General features: G+C 32.6%; 1 protein-coding gene across 4 annotated transcripts in view; it reads right to left on the reverse strand.

Moving 5' to 3' along the window:
- Positions 1-1,025: 1,025 nt before the first annotated feature.
- The window catches only part of mtsh (mitoshell), a 28,971-nt gene continuing 6,546 nt past the window's right edge, over positions 1,026-23,450 (reverse strand). For 3 of the 4 annotated variants that reach the window (XM_074178943.1, XM_074178941.1, XM_074178942.1), the window contains exons 4-11: positions 22,369-22,555; positions 18,359-18,594; positions 15,606-15,845; positions 11,500-11,721; positions 9,573-9,795; positions 7,179-7,339; positions 6,997-7,125; positions 1,026-1,347 (exon numbers count right to left, since the gene is read on the reverse strand). In XM_074178943.1, coding sequence (XP_074035044.1) covers positions 1,168-1,347; positions 6,997-7,125; positions 7,179-7,339; positions 9,573-9,795; positions 11,500-11,721; positions 15,606-15,845; positions 18,359-18,594; positions 22,369-22,555 — 1,578 coding nt within the window. In that variant the 3' untranslated portion in view covers positions 1,026-1,167. The remainder of the gene's footprint in view (positions 1,348-6,996; positions 7,126-7,178; positions 7,340-9,572; positions 9,796-11,499; positions 11,722-15,605; positions 15,846-18,358; positions 18,595-22,368; positions 22,556-23,450) is intronic. The other variant, XM_074178944.1, reaches the window with a different exon arrangement.

Consider the following 23,450-nt stretch of genomic DNA (forward strand, 5'->3'; position numbering starts at 1 on the left):
ATTGGCGTAGAAGCGCCTTAGGACTGGACAAATCCTTTTTCTATTTCTGTTACTCTCTCACTCCATCCCCACTCTGAATTCTGTTGCCATGACGCCATTATAGCTGATCACAGCATTTTTTTAAATTATTTTTTTATAAATACAAGTATTCTGCTTGAAAAACATACACTTATTCATTTGCATGCCATTTCCTGAGCTTTTCAAATTATTGAGTTCAACGATTGAAAAAAAAATTGAAAGAATAATTTTTTTAGTCAGATTAGGCAAATCCCTCTAGATAATCGTCAGATTATGAGACTAGACGTCTAGAACATAAAGATTAACGATATATATCTTAATCTGACGCACATGAGTATTTCAAAATGGCGAATTTTTTGCACATTATAATAATGGCCGCGAGTTCGCTTCAGATCGAAATCTGACGCGCTCGATTGTATTTTTTTTCTTTTCACTTTTAACCCTTATGTACAACCACCCGCATCATGCAAACGATCAGATTAAGATACGAACATTATTAAAAATACGTAGGATATTGATGCTATCAATATCTAACTCGCTCGAGTATGTCCATACAAAAATACTTTTCACATATTTAAAAATTTATAGCCGCTTTCCTCACCGATGAAAAGTTATATATTATATAACATTGTTTTCTTCTTATCATCTTAAGCTTCGCAACCTAATATGTCTCTATGACGCTTGAGTAAATCCCCATTTTGCATCGTGGGTTCCCCTACTATGAATCAATTTTTTTTGCATCTTGAAAAATATCATTTCCGCTGATTTTCCTAAGGAATATACAATTCTGGAGGCCTCATTTTCGAATCAGGTGCTCTCACATCGAGAGAAAAATTGGATGTCAACATGAGCATCTCTCTCGGTTTCTCTTTTAGATCTGAAAGAAACATCCAATCTTCATCTCCATGCGAAGGTCCCCCTGATTCGTAATAAGACTTCTGAAAGCGTGAATCAATTCTCAACAGGGAAATCATAGCCCAAACTTTAAAGGAAATTATTCGAAACAGTTTAAAATTTTGATAATTTATTTCTTGAATAAAAGTGAATGTACTTGTTTTCTCTTACGATAATACCATAATTTGTTTAAAAAAATTTAAACCTAACTATTTAAATCTTTTCACTTATTGGGTGGAAGCTGCCACCTGTTTTCTAATTATTGATAATCACTTTCAGTTTGAGAGGTCCAACTTCTTGAAGTATATCGCCTTTGATATCAACAAAATCAAACCCAGGAAAGTATTCCAGTAGAAAATCGCGCAGTTTCAGTGAAAACATTTCGGTTATGAACGTGACCAATTCTTTCTTCTTGTTATCAAAGTTGGTGAAATGCTGTAACAAATCTTAGTTTTATTGAAAATATTTTGACATTCATGACATCATAGTATTTGTACAAATTGCAGAAACAGCTATCTGCTGTGAAGTGAAGTAATTGAAAAAATATACACAGGGACACATAAAGAACAGAAACTATAATAAATAAAAATAATCTTTTGAAAAGTTGCTTTTTTGAAACAGAAGGGTCACTTCGACTTACAGGAGAATAGACCTACAGAAACATCACTTTTACATGATAAGTATAATTTGGAAACTCTGGCCTGAAATAAATATATTGGAAAAACATTTCCCTCACCAAAATACACCAAGTTAGCGACATCTTGGAAAAACCTTTTTTTCACCAAAATACACCAAGTTAGCAACCAGTGACGGCTCGTGCATTGGAGAACAGGGGAGGCTAAAGTCATATAGACTATATACACACAGAAAAGCCCGCCGGAGGCTCGAAATTTTTTTACGTTGCAGGCTTTGCTTAATACTTAAGTTAGGGCATGGGCATGACAATGCGTAAAAAGTGCATGAGGAGCTATGGACTTTATTTTAGTTTTTTAACCATTTGAATGGCCGGCCATGACCCAGCCCTATCATAGGTTTGCGCAATTAATTTTTGCATAAAATCATAGGTGTTACACGTACGAATTGAAAAATTGAACAAATCTTCAGCTGTGCGCCCAGATGAAACATCATGGAAACCCATAAAACGGTCTACCACATTACCATCTTTGACATATCTAAAAACGATTGAAAGTTGTGATATACAGGTGATATCGGTAGTTTCATCAATTTCCCATGCAAAAAAAGAAACACTTTCAATCTACTGGATTATATTTTTCTTAATAATATATGCCACACTGTCTGTAGTAAGCTCATTTTGGATGGTTTTTGAGGTGCCCGAAAAACGCGAGTATCTTTAGACCACGTTTGGTATTCGGTTTGTACGGAAAATAAAACACAAGGCCAACAAAAAGTTTTTCTCGTTTAATGGAGCCGGTTAACCAATCGCATTTATCGTACCAACTAATAATTAATTCTCTATTTTGTCGATGATCTGACGATTTAATTGAAATTAAATTTGGTTGAGGCCTTCCCAGAGTTTTAATAATGTAAAATTTATTATCATAAGATAAAGACCTAAAATTATTTGTCAGCAACCAATCGCCTATATCGTCAGATTTTTCAATTTCGTCCAACTTATTCACAATAAATGAAAAAAAAAATACCGAAAAGTGAACACCTGAAAAAACCTTGAAATGGAAAGGAAACACTTTAAAAACACAATAAAAATATTACCAAAAGCACTGCTATAATATAATACTGCCTGTTTTGTACACAAATAACAAATATTATCAAGAAACACTAAAACGATTTACCGAAATATTTTTCAGTCCCGGTCCGTGACGGCATCCCGTCCGAATAATTAAAAAACAAACACAGTCATACACTAACGGAGACCAACTGGAGGCTATCCTCCTCTGACGCTATAATTTCTCCAACTGAAATTACAAATCGAGACGTATGTCGCTGGTTGGATCGGTCTCGTGGAGCCTGTGTTTTTCAAAGCGGTCGGAGGCTTGGCTCCCTTGCAACGTATGGCATTAATTATTTTTAGTTGATGGTTTATTCGTCATTCGTTCATGGGCGATGCGTTTGAGTTTTGTTGATGCAGGATACAGTGTGGTACGTACTACGTAGTGAGTGATAGTGTTTTTTTCGGGCACATTATGTATTTATATTAAAAATTAATGGTGAAGTAATGATACCCAAGCATTTATAGAAGGAAATAATCATAATTATTTTTCAATATCTTTTAATTTATTGCGATGAATAGCCTCAAATTTTATGGGGAGGCTAAGCCTCCCTTGCCTCCTCCAACGAGCCGCTGTTAGCAACATCTTCAGATGAAAAGTTCCTAGACCGTAAAGTTGAGTCATCAATGTAATTCTGTCAGTCGGAAAACATTCAATTAGAGAAAACTATAGTACGAAATACCACGTGATTGAATTATGAAACCGTATTTTATTATTTATCTCTAATCAACAGAAAATGAATCGTTTGAAATGTGAATAATCCTATTTTTCACCAAACAACCTATTATAAAGGGAGAAAGCTTGAATATACTTGAAGTAACACTAGATGATTCACCTAGTGGGTTCACAACAGGTTTCGATTTGTATAAGAGTCATAAAAATATGAAGATAAAGTCAGATAATGTATAGAGATATGGAAGTGGTATACCCTTTCATAAAAATTTGGGAACAGTGTGCATCGAATATGCATGGTGTTTACTTAATATGCGGCAAAAATTTGAGGGACTATTCCTTGGACTATTCTGAGGATATTTTGTGCTTTGATGATTTCTGATAGGGCGCTTTGTTTCGAAGATACGGAGCGAAAAATAATTTCGACAATAACAATTTACTACGAAAAATTAAATGCAATGTTTCTTAATTTATAAAAACTGTTGAAAATTACTTTTCCACTTAGGATGCAATAATCCAGTCTTCTCCTCATCGACTCCCGAACTCTTTCAAAAACACCAGGATCGTTTGTGATTGCGTTACACCTAGCAATTATCCGCTTTCTCAAATATTCCACATCTTCCACCGGAGTAGTATGAACTGATGACTTCAGGCGGCCCCTTAGGAAATAATCCAGAGGGTTTAATTCCGGTGATCGAGCAGGCCATAAGTGAGGTCCACCTCGACCTATCCAGTGATCTCCGTATGTTACTGTAAAAAACTGGTACACCATGGTGCATAAACCAAATTGTACTTTTTGTAAACAATGGTACACCCCCCAGAAACTGGGGTAGCGTTTGTGCCAAAATGTTGCGGTATACCTCGCCGGTGTCTTTCTAGCAAAAATATCGGTCCATTCAGGAAGTCACCTACAATTCCCACCCAAACGTTTAACGAGAACTGATTTGGAAGCGATCTTCAAGCAATTCATGTGGATTTTCTCCAGCTCAAACATGGTTATTGTGGAAATTCCTTGTGGCATTTCTTTAGAAACTGGCTTCATCGATAAAAAGAATAAGCGTCAGTAGTTGAGGATTTGAAGCAATTTGCGCAAAAGTCATCGACAATGAAATACGTGGAAGAAAATCTACAGAAAAAAGTGCCTGAAATTATCGTATGTGGTATGGGTACAACAAATATTCTCTAAGAATGTTCCAAATCTTCCCGTTATATACATTTGAAGTATTTGCAATGTTTTGAGTAGCATAGGCCAGCACAGTCTCTCCTATTTCTACCATTCTTACTGTCATTGACCTTCCTACTCCTCCATTTCACTTCAATGCTCCTGTTTCACGAAGTCGTTGATGTATACTTTGGAAGTATATTATTAGGCTCATTACGATTAGGAAATCTTTTTCTGTACAACCACCCAGCTTCCAATCAATACAGTAGACTGGTAAGGAGAGTGGTGTGATAATTGGTACCTAGGATCTTACAGAATATTTTTCAGTTTCCAGTACATTATATACATCATTATTATTTCCATTTGATACCCATATTGAGGTAGCTGTGGAACAATATGTAATCCGCCATTTTGTATCTTGAATTCACAATGATACAAAATTTATTAAATTGTATTGTTATCAAAACTAATCGAGTGTACCAAATATCACATCAATTTGTCAAGAGGAAGTGGTCAAACTTCAATTACTAAATTTGACCCAAACAAATAAACGAACAAACAAATACGATAAGCTGAATGAAACAGTTTTAAAACATTTCAAACAGCAATATAATTACTGCCAATGAAGGCTAGGAAATAAAGAAATCACTATGCATCTAGTTAACTGTGTGGATACGTAACACAATTTTAAAAATTGATTCCGAAGGGCTACATATGAACCACTGATGAGATGAGAAAGAAACACCTGGCTCAACAAAGAAGATCAACCTGATCCACCTCTGAGCAAGTTACAATGTTCCAAAGTTTACTAGGTTCAGAGATTCCTATGCTATTTCTATGCTATGGCTCATTGCCATGAGTGGAAGAGACTAGTAAGCTGTGTGGAAGAACACTACAGCATTACAGCATCAAAAGGACTCTGGTACCAGTTCCAAATGTGTGAGAGTAGGTTAGTTCTGGTTCTACGAAATTCAGGTTCTAGGACGTCAGAATCAATTGCAGTTGATAAAGAGCGTTCTGGTTTATTGAGGATGATTTCGGATTGATGATTTGTTCTGGTTTCGACTGCGATATGATCCTAAACTGTCTTGAACCGTCCCGGAACGCTCTTGCTCTCGAGGCTGAACTGTTGAGAACTGTTGTCGTTTCTCATGCGCATTCATGTGGAAACTTGTTTGGGCTATTTTCTAGGATGTTTTTTTTTTATTTATTCGATTTAAATAATTGATCAGTGAGGTTAGGTAACATTTGAACTGACTACAAGTATACGCTATACAACAAAATGGACATGATCAACAATATTTTCTCGTCTTCATCTCTCCATATATACGATAGGTGGCACAGTGGTCTCCTCAATATGCGTTCTGGTTTAACCGAGTGTTCGAAACTATTTCGGACTGTTTGAGATTTTTTGTTTGTACGCATCATGTCTTGCGCAGTTTCTAAACAGTTTCGGATGTTAGAACAGGAACAAACCTAGTATGTAGAGAGGCAATAGAAATTCATAATCAGAGATACAATTCCTATATAAAGAAACCAACATTGATAGAATTTGGCTATGTATCCTATTCGCACACAAATTTTCTCCAACCATTGAAAACGAAGCCACGCTCACTACCAATGGAATGAAACTGAAGAGACAGATTCCAATAACGTTGTATCTTAAAAAACTACACCACACGATTTGATCTCCAAAAACTTCATTTGAAAAATATATCACAACATGTTTCGCTAGCACAGTAACATTTCCACTCGAAAAATTCAATTCGTGAAAGATATCAAATAGAGGCAAAAAGAAGTTCGAGAATTCACGAAACAGTTTCTATATATTACCAGCAACCTGAAGAAGATGGTTATGAAAAAAATCTGTGATAAGAAGGTGCCAAGGTTATCCAACATCTGAGGTAGGAGTAATTTTGTGTCAAACTACATAAGGGATGAAGAAGTCCCTACTTGATGACCATGAAAATCAATTATTTCGTTCATGGCATTTAATCAACTCCAAAGAATATCTATTTCAAAACAATTAGTTGTGAGAAGGACAGATTCTGTTCAGTGTGAGTCGCGACAGTTTTAGCAAGCGACAGTGAATGAACGAAATTGGTGAGTAGTTCAAAAATGATACTGTGTTTGACATCTCATTTGTGTAATTGACAGAAGTCTTAAAAGATGGATTGTCGATAGAAGAATTACGAGAGAATGAAATTTGTTCGGGAAACACAAAAAGGAAGTTGCAACGATGGGGTCTGTCTATAGAGGAGTTGAAGCCAGGCAGAGTCACTTTAAGAAAGAGAAAGAAACAGTTTCTTAGCCAACTGTCAAAAAGTATTGAATAGCTTCTGGAATAAGAATTGAAGGATGATAAGAAGAATTACTCTGTTCACTCGTTCCATGATGTATCTGAAATAGAATTATTCAAGGAGATATTGCTTATAGTATTTGTTCATTTAAATAATCTAAATAGAGTATCTGAATGGTATTCAGTATTCATTTCGTTCTCACCTCTGCAAACCCATTGTAATAATTGATGAGATATCTCAAATCACGTACTATCTCATTAACATAAATATAGTCGTTATTCTTGAGTTTATCTGTAACTGAGTCAATATCTATCAAAGGTGCGAAGAAATTCTGAAATGAAAAAAAATGAGTGTGAATAAATAAATTCTAATTGAATACAAAACCTTATCGGATGCATCCAGTCCCTCCAGGATGTCATATTTCTTCAAATCCTTGAGCAATGTTTCCAGTATACTGGTCCCAGCATGAGTAATACCCTCGAAACCTGCTTCATAAATTCCTATTATGCTTTTTGGAGTCTTTCGATAACTCCTTGATACAAATTCTGTAAACCAATATTCAAAGTAAAAGTATGCAATCATTCTGAAAAAAATCCTAAAATGGAATGAAAACGAAATTGAAACAAATCATGAATTCAAGAAAGGAAATCATATATTTCATTGTCAATTATCAAATTAAATTTATTATAACGATGTGTATCTGCTGTAAATAAGGGTCATTTCATAACTACTACTACGATTTCAAATATTCATTCAATGTCAGTTTATTTTTTGTAAATTGTTAAATTGAACGTATTGTGTCCGTGATTGTGTCAAATCACATATTTATAAAAAAATCAAACTCGAAATTTCTCCTGCTAAGTGGATCGGTCTAACATAGAATCAGTGAAATGACATCCGTTAGATTTTTATAGTGGGATTATGGAGACTATAATTTATCAAAAGATAAAAAAAATTGGAAATGTTGCTCTTACAAGACGATGGAATTCTAACGAGTTAGTAATAGCTTATTTATGTATTTTATCAAACTTTCAAATTTTATATGGGAATCACTAGAGAGGCAAATACCTACTTTTTTGAGCGAACAAATGAATATCTCGAGAACAGATAATCTCAAGTATAGTGTGTATTACATAAACACACATTAGAATTGTGACAGGTTATGAAGAATATGAAAATATACAGGGTGTTATATTTGAAAAGAGACAGTTTGTCCAAATTCTTGTATAACCGGAAGTGGTGGAAAAACGCCATTAGTATCATTTCATGGAGCATGAAGAAAAAGTTTCTTATTAGTCAGTCCACCCAACCTACTATTCAACCTATATTCGCGACTGGCTTGAACATTTGAAGTTCATTCCTTTAGACATTATGAAAAACGTTTATTTGCTAATTTCATTAATTGATTAAGGTATGAATCCTTTCATTTCCCAAAATACGGCTGAGCTATCGTTATTACGCTGTACCCTGTATAGAGAATACAATCAAGTCTAGATATATCCAATATGTCAGCACTTTGAACTGTTCATCAGTATATTCCAAAATTCAATATCTCATATCAGTATGAGGAATGGAAACAAATTCCTTATTTAAACCAATCAAAGAACAAGAACAAAATTATAAGGTGAACTACAAAGAGCCAACAGTTAACTTGTATAAACCAAAAAAACTATTATATTTTTCATCCTTACATAAATTCAAATTATGTACCTCCATTCATTTGGCCTAAAATAAACTCAAACATTCAAATTTGACTTTCAAAATTGATGGTGACTAACACAACCATTTGACACGATATTTAGGCAATCCAAAATTATTGAAAATGAAAACAAATATTGGGCAGAATTCGATTTATCATAAAAGTATCAAATTTTGCAATGAGCTACCGAATACTTTGAAAAAATTTAATGAACAAAAATTCCTGAATAATTTGGAAAAATATTTATTGTTTGTATAGATATATCATCCCATGAGTACATTTATGTATGTATATATGTGTATATATGTATGCATATTTATATTGTTTTAGAAGGAGTGGTTGAAAAAGTTGGTTAAAAATAATAAAGACAAAACATCCAAATTCAAGAAATCAGGACTGAATGAATTGAAATGTGGGACGTGTCCTAATATATATATTGGTCAAACTGGCAGAACTTTTTGGAATCGAATCCAAGAACATCATATGAGCTATGTAAACAAGAAAACAACTTCGTTCGTTTAGAAGAAAATTATATCTTCAACGAAGAGTTCAAAATTTCGTACAAAGAATAACAAAGGTTTGAAACTGAATCATTTAGAAGCAATGAAAATTAATATACTCAAAAATTCAAACATTCTAATGAATGACCTACTGGATCATTATTGAACTCGTTTCCTTAAAAACCCGAGGAATTATTATTGATGTAGAAGTGAGATAATATGCTTCAGGTAATCTTAATTGAAGAGGTGTCTCAGGTATTTGAGAATTGTAGAGGTTTAGGTGATTTGATGGAGGTAGTCCCAATTATAGTTACCTTTGGTATATAAATATTAGCGTAAAAAGCAACTTGTAGTATTCAAATCACTGTTGAAGAAGCTATCGTGTTAGCGAAGCATGTCGTCATCAATTTTTCAAATAAAGTTTGTGGAGATTAAATAGTGAGGTGTAGTTAATGAAATTATGTGCTCGAAGTTGTCATATCAACATCGAGTAAAACCTCTAATGAAGATGATGGAGAGTAAATAATGATAATGATTTAGGGTGAAATTATGTCTTTCTCCACTGAACACCATCCTTACCATTTTTCGATTCAGATTTTGTACGCTGTAAAACGGTTATAGGCGGGTTTTGCTTCTGAATTTCCGACTCCAGCTGTGGTATATTTTGATACAGTGTGGAAGGGTCTACAAAAAATGTCCTCATATCTGGTGTGTTAGTGGATACAGGGGACGGTTCACCAAAATCGGAAAAGTTACTACTGAGTAGCCATTCGTGGACATTCAGATGAGAGGATAAATTCAGCTGAAAAAAATACTGTTTCAAATATAAAAAAATAAAAATGAATTGAATCAGTCCAAAATAGAGCTCAATGACAATCTGACAGCTGGTGCTATTTTTCTTTTTCCTCGTGCATTGGATGAAAGATGAAATATTGTTAGAATGAATGAATAGTAAGTAAATGAGTCAAATTTTAGTATTTTGTGGAAAGATGAAATAGTTTTAATACTTGTTACAAAATATTCGCAGTTTGAAATCCAGCAATTGAATTCCAGAAACACTATACAATTAATTCAATACTAGTAGATAAGGCATTATTGTGAACTAAATTTAAGATATCTAAGACACAGGTACATAGAATAGGTATCTATGGTATGGTGTATGGTAAATAAGGATGATTATTAATAACGATGAGATTGGAACCTTTGGTGTGAATGTTGAATAACTTTTTTCGATATCAATTGCCCTAACACCAAACTGATATTGATGAAATTGATCAATTTTCTTCTTCTGAGGATGCTAACTTTGTTGGCGAAACGCGCGTCGAGTCCAAAAATATAACACAAGTTATTCCAATATTTAGAGAAAATTGATTATCATTTTCAAGGAAGAGTTACAAAAAGTAGTGAGAGTTACAAAAAGTAGTGATACTACAATATTGTACATTTTTTACGAAGAATAATTGTTATCATTGATGCATTAATCAATCATTAATAATGCATTTGATATTGGGTTTTCTCATCGATAATCTCATTAAACAGCAGATGAATCTGATCCCACTTACACTATAATTGTTATCTTTCGTTCCACAGTGTCAACATAGACATACAAACACCCAGTTTTCAAACTATATTACATGACAGCTGTCAGTGTCAATTGTTTTGTTGTCTCTCTCTGTGGTCTGCAACTACATGGCTTTCACCAGTATTATATAATTAGAACAATTACCGGTAATCTATGATTTCAAAACAAATCACCATTCTGATCATTCATATATTAAGAGCCACCGGTAGAAAGCTGTCGGGCATCGTCAGTACCGGACAGGCGGTCCTCAATTGAAGACAAGATGTTAATAACCGATAAAAGTACTCAATAGAAATAACTGCGTGAACGCAAGCAAGACATAAGTGGAACCACCTATTGGTGTGACACCCAACTCAACTTGCCAAGTTTTTATGTCAGTGTTGGTGGTTTCACCAATCAACCGAAAACTGCGAGAGCAGAAATTTGGGAAGTTAACCAGGTTAGCTGGTCTTCTAATTAAAACCACAAATATGCGATTAGCTCCTGTTGCTGACACCGTGCATATGTGATGTTTTTCATTTTTGGTAACCAGTTGTTGTCCATCTTTGCAATTGGCTGCACCGCGCTGATGAGGCCAAAATCCAGAAACACGTGTCCGCGGTTTGCCCCTAATGAATTTCCCCCTTCTGTTCTGTTCCCCCTTCTATATATATATATATATATATATATATATATATATATATATATATATATTGTTCGAAAAACAAAATGAATTTCATCAATACAACCTTTCTGAATGCATACAAAAAGTGTGCACTTTCTGTGTTTCGCAATTCAAAGAGAAACTTCAGTGAAAATGTATGAAATACGAAAGCTTCGATTGGAGTCATGGTCAGCAAAAAAATGCGTGGATGAGTCCTGGTGATTATTGATTACCAGTACCTGTGTTTTGAAGTGGAAAATGAAAAAAAATTGAAATAATACCTCAAGATCCGATTCCGAAGTAACGTCTTGCAGTAGTTTTGGTTCTCCCGATTTTTTTGTACTACCCATATTGACGTTAGCCCAATATTTATCATTCGTAGTTTGTGACTTATTGATATTCTGTGCCGTGTCCAAGAATTCAATGGCTCTTGGACTCGTAGTAGCTCCACCATCATTTCCATCTTTTTTTGGGACGCTATAACTTCCTGGTTTCATGTAAACCTAATGTGAAATTATTTTCATGAATCTTCAAATGCAACGCTGAGAATAATATTCAAATAAAAAAACTTTCAAGTAGAACTATATGAAGAAATGTTTTTTATCGAAAATTAATGATAGTGAAAATAATAATGTATTATCTAAAAAAAATACATTCAATTCTAAGACAATATATTTTTTTGGTATAATACATATATCATGAGTACAACAAATTAAAAACTACAGGGGCAAAATTGAATTCAGAACAATAGTAACTAAGATATATATACACTATCATAGTACTACTGTACCCAGTCTTTGAAAACGTACAGCTTCGGAATTGTTGTGATGAGAGACTATTCAGTAACTCCTCAAATAAGACAATCTTTCGGAGAAAATCCATCTAAATCCAATTTCCCGTCAAGCAGCTTTCGCCTCACAACCCTCCATTGACAATCTTAATATTAACGAGGTGTTAACTTTCAGGATAATAGGGGTCTATCAATAAATCCGAAACCTATTTCTAGTATAATATTAGAAGTTACTTGAAATTTTATTTTTGTAGCATAAATGGGAAGTACTTTCAGAAGTTTTTCGAGAAACACCGCTATATAAATCATTCAATACTCCTCTAATTCTCTCAACAAAAAATGAAAATGAAACATTTGAATGGTTCGAATTCCTTATTAATAACTATTAAATTCCAAGTGTTTCTTCTTAAGTCAAATTGGAAAGCAGTATTTTTGAGAGTTATTGATGATTTATGAACGATAGTCTGATAGATCATCTGAGTCTACAAATCATTAGTATTCAGGTTAGAAAACATTGAAAGATCACAAACCAAACTGAAGACTGGTAACACTTTGGGTAGACATATAAGGAACAACAGATCAAACGCTGACGAGAACAATAAATAAGATGTACAGAGTGGGCCATTTTGGATTCTTTCAAAGGAAAACTCTTGTATTCAAACAAGATAGATACAACTGACGGCTGTGGGTAAAATTTATGACAAATTCAATGTTGAAAACCGCATGTTTTTCGAAAATAGGCATTTTTAAAAAGTTGCTGAAATTTTTTTCCTGTCGAAAATTTTTCATTTCAATGGAACCATTTCTGAAGCACTTCCAAGTTGTGTCGCAATCTTGAAAAAATGTTGTTTAAACTTGTCTTTGTCTACTTGATCAAAGTGTGAATATCAATCCTACATGAAAAAACCTAAAAACTATTTAACATCAACTGTGCAAAATTTTTAGAAAGGTAATTTCAAGCTTTATCGAAATATGTAGGAATATACAGGGTGTCTTATTGAAAAAAAAAAAAAAATTCTATCAATAACTTTTGATCTCATTTTAAAGAATACGTTTTTTACTCCATTGCATTCTACGTACATAAAAAAGTGTTTCGGAAACGTTTTCATAAAAACAAAAAATTTTTGCGAGGAAAAAAATTACAGCAACTTTTTGAAATGCGTGTTTTCTAAAAACATGCTGTGATTCAGAAACGATGATATTTATCGATATGCGGTTTTCACCATTGAGTTGATTGTAAAATTTGACTTTCAGACATAGCCATCAGTTTTCGTTCATCTAGTTTGACAACAGGAGTGTCCCTTTAAGTGTCCAATTTGGTCCACTCTGTACAAGTGAATCGTGCCCAAACGTTCATAGAGAAAAATCGTCTTGATATCTCAAAACGAGAATATGAAAAAAAGACTTTTGAACTATAGGAAATCAATTAAACTTATACATGCCACCTTCTAGAGAACAAACTAAGATTTTGCCACGAACTTTGATATTCAGCGGGAATACCTGGAAATGAATAAGCGAAAACAATCAAAGTCCTAACTGATTGATCTGCAAAAAAATCTTCACTTAGCCTTAATGAAGTTGTTTCCATGAATATCTTTTAGAAAAATCGCCATTGAAATTCATCTGCTTACCTAGAATTGATGATTAATAACTAATTGAGTTTAATTTTTACAGAATACTTGTAAAACGCATTGTAATTAGTTACCAGTAACTAAAGAATCTATTGTGTAGTGTAATGGGTTTTTAATGAAATTCAGTGTGAAAAAAATTGTTTAATTATTATCCTAGGTAGAATCAGATACCGCTATGATATGTTACCTATTTATTTATTGATTTTCCGAAGAATTTTGAAACAGTTATTCACCGTTACATTAGTCATTTGAAAATATGTTAATAGGTTTTTGATTGAATAGAACTGGCCGATAATTGATGAAAATCCACATTAAAACTAACTAATACTCTTTATGCTATGCAATAGCTTTCACGAGCGTGAAGCGAAACACTTGTAACGGATTCTGTAAAATTCTTTATAGCGAAAATCATACAATAAAGTTTATTAGTTAGTTTTCATGGATTTTTATTCTACACGAAAAATACCGAGACCAAACTATCTATAGGACTCAATTGAAAAAGTGAAATGATATAAAAAATGTGAAGAATGAACATTGAAAAACCGTCAATTCATAAAGAAACAAATCATTGTGTGAATTGATAAAAAGTTATTTGTCCATCTATTCATTTATACCTTTATTATTTTATTATATATATATATATATATATATATATATATATATATATATATATATATATATATATATATATATATATATATATATATATATATATATATATATTTTCTTATTGATGCAACTAATTTTCCTTTATTTTGAGTATTTCAATATTAAATTCTACAAAAAGGATTTGAAGCTTTATATCTTCTAGTAATTATCTGCGAGCGCTTTCGACAGTTGACAGTATTGTCGTCTTCTGGCACCCCTCAAACTGACTGACAAATCATCTATTAATTATCTACGAGCGCGAAAGCGCTCGCAGATAATTAATAGAAGATATAAAGCTTCAAATCCTTTTTGTAGAATTTAATATTGAAATATATATATATATATATATATATATATATATATATATATATATATATATATATATATATATATAAAACTAATGATTCATATTCCAGAGAGGTGCATTAGGTGCATTATGACATGTTCAAGGTTGCAGACCTACGACTTTGTAGGGGTACGTGTGGCAGATACTCAACGAAATAACAACAACTCACCCAGCCAATGCCGCGCATAGAGTTGAAGTAAAACCATCAGCCACCTGTGCAACATCTTTGACGTGGAAGATTCGTCATCCCCGTGAAATTTCTATATGTTTTGTAATCATTTTTTACCACTTGGCTCTGACTCTCCAAATTTTTGCAGATATATTCAAAAAATAGTTTTTCGTCATCATTGTATCTAACTCTAGGAGACCTTTCGATTGAATTTTGATGAATCCTTTCCAATTGCATTATTTCATTGTATAAATAAAACATTCACAAAATCACTATAAAAATGTGTTGAACTTCGAGTGAAAATATTACAGTGAATTGATTTGAATTTGAAAAAGCACGTGAAACATGTAGCAAAAATAACGAGACATACAAGTAGTTTTCAATTCTAAAGGTTTCTCGGTTAACGAAAAAATGAAGGAAATGAAATGTATCTCTCATTATGTAGATTGCAAAATTACAGAAGAGAAAACAACTTCTTGTCATAAAATTCAGGCAATGATTTTTTTCAAACTATTCCTTTCTCAAGCTTCAATAGAGACAATATCTCATCCCACTTCATATCTAAATTCTCCAGTCTATGTTCCACTAAGTAATTATTGCCAGTATTTGGTAACAAAATGGAAGTATATGATAAAACAAAATTCAAATTCGCTTTGAAAAATATGTTTCAGTCACATCTGACTGGCGTTTTTATTGATAGTAGGTAATTTATAAATAGCTGTTATGTTGTATAACATACATGAATTATCATACATGAATAATCGACTGATAATTAAAAAACTAATATAATTATAGATACTCACTCTTCTTTCTTCTTCCGAATCAAACCCCTCCTCTTTGCTTTTACAAAAATCACCAGAATATGTCTGATTGGCCTGATCTACAGTTTCGGTAACGGGGGCACTCGGCAAATGAATTATTCCTCTCACATTTTTTACAGAATTGTTCATTTGTATAGTTGGTAAAGTGGAGGTGGTTACAGTATCAGTAGTCAGATTTTTTTTCACAACACTGTCACCTGAAGGAGTCTTCAGAATGTTGACCTAGAATAGCTGGTTCATAAAAATGTAAGAAATTGAAGAGAATTTTCATATGATATAATAGGCAATTTCAGTTTTTTCGAATAATATGTTGTCAATTACACTAGAAATAATATAAACTTTTATAGCTGCCTGCAATCAATTTCTCATGAAAACTAACTTCGATCAGGGTTCATGGTTGTTTGGTCACTTTCTACCGCCTACGTCCAAGCGTCGACGCTTGAGAGTAGGCAGACTGAGACCCTTGCAGAGACCAGCGACGAGACTGGAGAGTAGGTAAATTGAGGCCCCAGAGTCAAGTCACAACACCCTTGCAGCTACCTGAGAAGTAGACAGATTGAGACCTCAGTGATATCTTCTTGAAAATGTCTTTGAAGTCATTATCATGTCATTGGAGAAACCTTATTGCATTCTTTTCATTATCGAAATATCGAGATAAGATTAAAACTAAACTCTTGTTCTTCTCATGTGAATAAAAACAAATTTTAACGGTTTCATTTGACAAAGAAATCGATTATGATGTGACATTTTTTCATCAGTCCAAAAGTTTCAAATTTGATGGCTTTATATGGGGAAGAAATCAAGTGATTCTGGGTTTCTCAATATATAGGAAATTACTACTTGCCATATCATACGTTTTTTGAAGAAAGAAGGCGTAAACGTGGCTTACAGAATGAATAATAATCTAAGTAAATTTATTAATAACAATAAAGACAAAACTTCGTTGTTGGATAGATCAGGAGTATATAAGCTGACTTGTGGCTCTTGCACAAAACTGTATATTGGCCAAACTGGAAGAACATTTTCCCAAAGAATTAAAGAGCATAGAAGCAGTTTAATAAATAGAAAGACCAATTCCACATTTGCAAACCACCTATTAGCAGAAGGATATGAGTTCAATCAGGAATACGATGTGTTACATTTAGAAGAGAAGAGTTTGAAACTCAATCTTCTAGAATGTTTAGAAATCAATAGATGCAGGAATTCGGGTAATTTACTGAATGATCAATCAGAATTGAATAACTCTCCGTTACTGAATATTTTTTCAAATGTGGAAAATGGAACATAAGCTCAGGTAATTAAATTCATTACAAACTTAGGTAAAAAATCAGGTACTTGAAATTCAGGTACCTCAAATTGTAGAATAAGGTATATATAGCATTTAATGTGTAGAATTAGTTATTAAGACACGCCCGAGGAAGCCATTGTATGACGAAACACGTGTTGCGTTTTTGTAAAACTATTTAGTGAAAATCACACAATAAAGTGTTTTTAGAATACGTTATACAAAGAATCATTTGAAAATGGATTTTTTCCGCCTACTCGTACAAAATATTCCTTTCAGACCGTTGTTCTAGAAAATTTATATGTTCTTGTGAAATACATTGACTGACAAAACCATTCAGTATTTCAATAATGGTTTTTTAAGAAACATTCAATGCTTTTTACAGAAAAATATAGCAATATTATTAACATTAGAGAATTCAGGAGTTTACCATAATAAGGAAATTTGTTAAGATATTTTTAAATTCCAATTTGCTGAAATTTCTCAAAATATTCGACGAATCATTAAATGGTCTGAAAGTACCCTCAAAAAGTTCATCATTTTGATTTTTCTGTCATCTGTTGATGTATCAGAAAACTAATTTGTTCAGTCAACTGGAAACGAAATGATCATTCTCTTTTTTGAAATAACATATTTCAAATGAATACAGTATTAATAAAATATAATGAAATCAAGAACTTTCTAAAGAAGAAAAAAGATGTTATGAACCCTTCATAAAGATGCATAGAAGGTTTTTTCGGAAACAAACATGAAAAAGTAGTGATTGCGAATTGTAAACTCAATTTCAGAACACGATTATTTGAAAAGATAATATTATTAAAATAATTGTTTTTTTTAATTACATTCTGCTTTTTACTTCTTCATCAGTATATGTGAAGAATGAAAATCTTTGAAAAAAAGGAAAAATTACATATATAAATATCTTATCTTCAAAATATATGTAGATCATACCAAGACGGGTCTTCCAGGTACGAATTTGAGTAGAAAACTTTTGGAATACATTCGACTTTAAACATTGAAGACAAAATTATTGTCCTATTCAGTTTCTAGACCAAACATTTGTTTGCAATTAAATCAGATATCAAATGTAGTAACGCTAAATAACATAATATATAACCTCTGGTAGAAGTCCATTATATCTAAAAGTGGAGTGGAGTAGATTTGCGAAGAATAAAACACAATAATTGTGGAGACGACTTTGAGTTTCATCCTTCGCAAAAAAACATAATATATGAAAAAAATACATTATTGATATATCCCGAAATATGTAGTCATACGTTATTACGTATATTCATATTCAATACCAGTTTTGGATCGATACCATTCAATACAAACTTTCATATTTCTCATAATATCTAATTGACCATTTCATATCATATAGATACATTTATTATATCATTCACACTTACACTAGACGATTCTTCAAACTGGAAGAATTGGATTCACTTACTTGTGGTGTTACAAGGTTGGTATCGAGGTTATAGAATACTCTTGTGAGCTGGGAAGCTAGTTCCATGGTCTCCTTCTCCCATCTTACGTAACAAGCTCGGAATTCTGGGGTCAACTCTTTCTCAATTTTTCCTAAACTAGAACCATCTCTATTCTCCCAATATCCTTTCAAAATATGCCAGCAGTTAGTCAGCCTGACGAATGCATATATGAAATCTTTGGTTGCCCATGGTATACCTGAGGAATGAATCATTGTGTGTTTGAATTTCTAGATCAACATGTGACTGAATGTATAAGTAGTTTCCATATCTGAAGTTGGAAGATCGGTCACTGTTGATGATAAGTCGAATTGTAAAAAAAAGATTACTTCAGATTCACAGAAAAATGTAAACCTGTGATTGAAGTAAGTAAAGTAAGTGAGTAAAAATATCTATTCCACAGGTAGAAATATAATGGGATGACATAATATCGAACCTATTTGCATTTTTTTTTCACTAATCAGGTGAAAATCTACAAAGAAAGAATGGAGAACTGACAAAAGCCTACAATAATTTTCAGAATTTCACATTTTTGTGATTTTAATGTTTTATAATCTACCTACCTACCTACCTACTAAAAAATGAAAGTTCAAGGAATATTGGTTCTCTCACAAAAAAAAAAGTCTTTCACAAAATAATTTTTGAGGAGTCCAATGAGCAGATGATTATTTCAGAAAGAAGAACGAAAGAGCTCACCCCAAAAACTAATACTCTTCCAACAATCAGATAATAGATCAAATATTGAAATAACAGTAAATGTTCAATATGAATGTAAAATTTCATATAATCAAATTCGCATAACTCGAGATTCAGTTTTTCTCTCTTTCACTCGTTCGGCAACTAGCAACTCTTTGCCTGAAGTATAATTCTTAAAAGATCTTGCATCATAGTGGGCATAACTTATCTCTCAAGGTGCATTCCCATAATTTGTTTTTATTATTACAAGCTATATATTAGCTTCACCTGTATTTATGTATGTTTGTTTGCTTGTAACTCCCAAGCTCAAGATCTGTATTGACATAATTATTGACATTATTATTGTTTGATCTATTCGCGGGCAGATGGCGCAGTGTATAATCACCTTGATATTTCTTGATATATTCGCGGGCAGAAGGTGCTGTACATTAACTCCTTGATATTTCTTGATCTATTCGCGGGAAGATGGCGCTGTTCGTAACCTCCTTGATAGGTTGTTTAAAAGAAAATCAAAATAAAAGATGAATTTTGAAAATTATAAGTAATTGAATAGAACTGGCCGATACTTGATGAAAATTCATATTAATGAACTGTATTGATTAGTTTATTAGAATTATGAGTGTTAGCGAAATTTTGTACTACAGATGAAATATTTAGATATTTGAATATTTTCAATTACCCGTGATTTGGTAGAGAAAATAGTTTTTAACGAAACGAAAGATACATTTCAAAATCTAATTCGATTATTTGAAAGCAAACTAGAATATGGATTTCAACAATGAAAACGTTATCGTGAATTGTACAAAATTCAGTTACTTGAATATTCCAACAAATCGAAAAATTAAAATCAAGGTGCTTGACATACATAACAAATCAAAAGATTGATTTGAAAAATGAAATTATTCACTGAAAAAATATTCTAAGTCCATTAATATTTTGAATTGATCTTCAAATCAAAACATCACGACTGAATTATTTTTTGGAATTATCACTGCAAATTTTCTCTTTACTTCGAAACAAATTTTACAAATGTCCGCCCTCTGTTGGAGACTTACTATACTACCTGCATCTTAGCATTACTATAGAATTTTAGACCTCAAACTTTATTATGTTATTTGAGAGGACTTTTACATTCGTGCGTCGTCTGTTAAAGATTTATAATACTAGTGACTAGAACTTGAAAAAATTTAAATTTTTGACAATAAATTGGACTAAAAAGTGAAAATGAATATAGTTCGAATTATAAAGTTGAAAATATTTTTTTGAATGAGCTTAAAACAATAACGAACGAAAAATACTAGTATTATTGTGAAAAAAGTGTGGGCGCTTTGTGCCATATTTTTTGTATATCAGGCGCCCGTTGTGAAACTTTATTCACCCGAAGACGATTGTAGATACTAACAATCGAAACGTCGTGAACTAACGTGACTTGGAATCGCTCCACTTTTTATTTTTATTTTCTTTCTATTTTTACTTGTATTTTATTTCACTATTATTTCATTTCAGGTTTATTTTGGTTAATATAATTCTTATTTTCAGCTATTCATTTTTAATTCTTCTTTTTTAGTTGTTTCAGAGATTTCAAATCATTTTACATAGTAGACAATGGAAGTCCGAACTAGTGAAATTCATCATGAAACATTGTCAATCACCTTCATACAAAGAGTTAACTAAATAATTGTTTGAGCATCATGACATGTTTTCTGTTAGTCTTCTTCCTAGGCAAGTTTAATTTTTCTCGGACCAACATTAAGTATTCAGCGTTGTCATATCTGGATTATTATATTCTGCACAACTATTTTGTCTCCAACCCGAATAGTATATTCTGTACTAGTTTGTACAAATCTCGCGTTAGATGTCTACTCCATTATTCTGGGCCCCATTGAGATTTTTCATGAAAAAAATAAGTAAAAAAATTATATCAAACGGTTCAATTGAAAAATAGAAGGTTAAAATGATGAAGATAACGCGCTTAAAACTGAAAAATAATTCGAATGGTTCTAGGTAGCAGTAAATATGAAAATACTACGCCAAACGATTCTATTATTTTTATTATCTACATCACTATTATCACTTCTTTTAATAAAACCGTTCAACATACATTTTTTTACTCGTCTCATTTTTAAGTTTTCAGTTTCTAATTGTGTTTCTCAATTCTTCTCATATTGTTTCATTGAGCCACAACTGATCAGAGGCCTATATATTGAGGTGTTGATGGTTTTTCCAAGCACAGTCAGTGGCGTTTTCGTTACCAGTGATTTCTGAATATCATGGCACTCACTAAAGAGCGCCGGAATTCTCAGTCTTCACAGCATTCATCTTGATGTCACTTTCAGATTCATCAGTGTCCCAGTCGCAGTTAAGCTGTTTGTCTCCATCCACGAGATGGAGTGGAATTCATCATATTGCTCGAGTTTTGCCTGCAGCAGCTCATGGGAGACACAGTCAAACGTCTTAGGTGAGTCACAGAGTGTGAGACCGTGTAACTCACCAGACTCAGGGCCCTCAAGTATCCCTTCCACGACATACCTTGAAGTGGCCTCCACATTTCATTCTTCTGATCTTTCTCCTCAGTTTCGGTTCGATCTTACCACAATGCTGAGTCTTGTTCTTCTCCACTATCAGTGCTGTCACGTGATTCTAATTGTTAATGGTCTCGTTTTAGCCTGATATACAGGTTCCGAATCTGTATTGCCATACTCTGGGCAATTAGTTTTGTCTCCAACTCGAACAGTACCTTTCTTCGATTCTCTTGTCATCCTCTTACTTCCTTAATCTGTTTTGTAATCAATCATTCATCCCCATTTCTAAATAGTGTTGATGGTTCAGGCTAGCTACGTGTTTTCAATTATCCTTCACTCGTTGACCGGGTCAAGCAGAGATACAATAACACTCAACAGAGAGCAATCGGTCTTAGTATCTTGAGAGAGTTGAACTTGTAGCTAAGAAGACCTATGGTGACGTGTTACCGAATGCAAGATCATTGGACATACTGTCCAATGATCGTTTATGAGTTTATGATATTCATGCCATCAAGTTATCTTCATTCAAACCAAGAATTGCCCTGTCCTTTGAAGCGAGGTGAGACCAAAGCCCTGATAACCGATCCCAACTTCATTACTCAAATGCCACATAGTTAATATCTGCCTCTATAATTTTTTCAAGGGTCTTGCATCCTGATTGATATTATATTATCTGATAATGTATTAGTGTTTTTCATTATCTAAATATTTCGTAAATTCACTCTTGGTATGGGATATGACTAATTGAAACTCACCTTGGGAATGAATATTTGAAATAGTTGTGCAAGGCTTGAGAATTTCGGATCTTGTTCGGATGCACAAATTCTGAATGTTTCGAAAGCACGGTCTATTTCTGTTCCTGTATGCTATTTGTTCAGCCGTCAAACAGCTACGTTCAAGAAATTTAACAAAATTCTCCGGGGATGCATTGTCAGCATTGTCCTGAAACAACTTATTGTAGAATAGGCAATCGAAGTTGAGAAAACATGTGAAAATCAAGTTATGAATGACATCAATAAAAAACTTTATTTGATTTCATATGCACATAGTTGATCAGATATAATTCAAGATTTTCATCGGAAACTTTTATACTTCAACTACTAAATTATTCATTTCATTAGAAGATTATAATGTATCTGAATAGAAAATAAGTGGAGAGGACTTGAACATACTTTTTGATGAAATCAGACCAATCAATAGAAAAATACAATACATAGTTTGTAGAAGTGACTGGAATGAGATTCTTTTAATTTTTTCAAAATTTGAAAATTTGCATTTCATTTCATCAGATACAAATTCCAAATTATATGTTTGCTACTGAAATGAGTCGCATTCATAGTCATTCTAGGAAGTATGATATATATATATATATATATATATATATATATATATATATATATATATATATATATATATATATATATATATATATATATATATATATATATATATATATATATATATATATATATATATATATGGAGAAAAATAAAAATTTGTCTAATTCTGAAAAAGAGTTTAATCAACAAAACAGCACCCTATCTATAATAATATGAAATGAAATAGTGAATCCAATTTTGGAACTCAAAAATGTGATGTAAACATTCTTATTTCAGTGTTTGTTTGGGAGTGTTTGACAATGTTTCATAGAGAATTTCATCAGTTTAGACTGCATTGTCTAATATGATGCTAATATGATTCGAAATCTATGAAAGGACAAATGATAGAGAATGAATAGAGCTATAATATCAATTTTATTAAACAATAAAACATGAAATGGAAATACAATAAATAGAATAAAGTAAACTGCAGATTAAAAAAATAAAAAAGAATGGAA

This window comes from Leptinotarsa decemlineata, unplaced genomic scaffold (assembly GCF_025532065.1).
Source record: "Leptinotarsa decemlineata unplaced genomic scaffold, Ldec_3_MD MMD2_tig00004307_RagTag_RagTag, whole genome shotgun sequence".
Classification (NCBI taxonomy): Eukaryota; Metazoa; Arthropoda; class Insecta; order Coleoptera; family Chrysomelidae; genus Leptinotarsa; species Leptinotarsa decemlineata.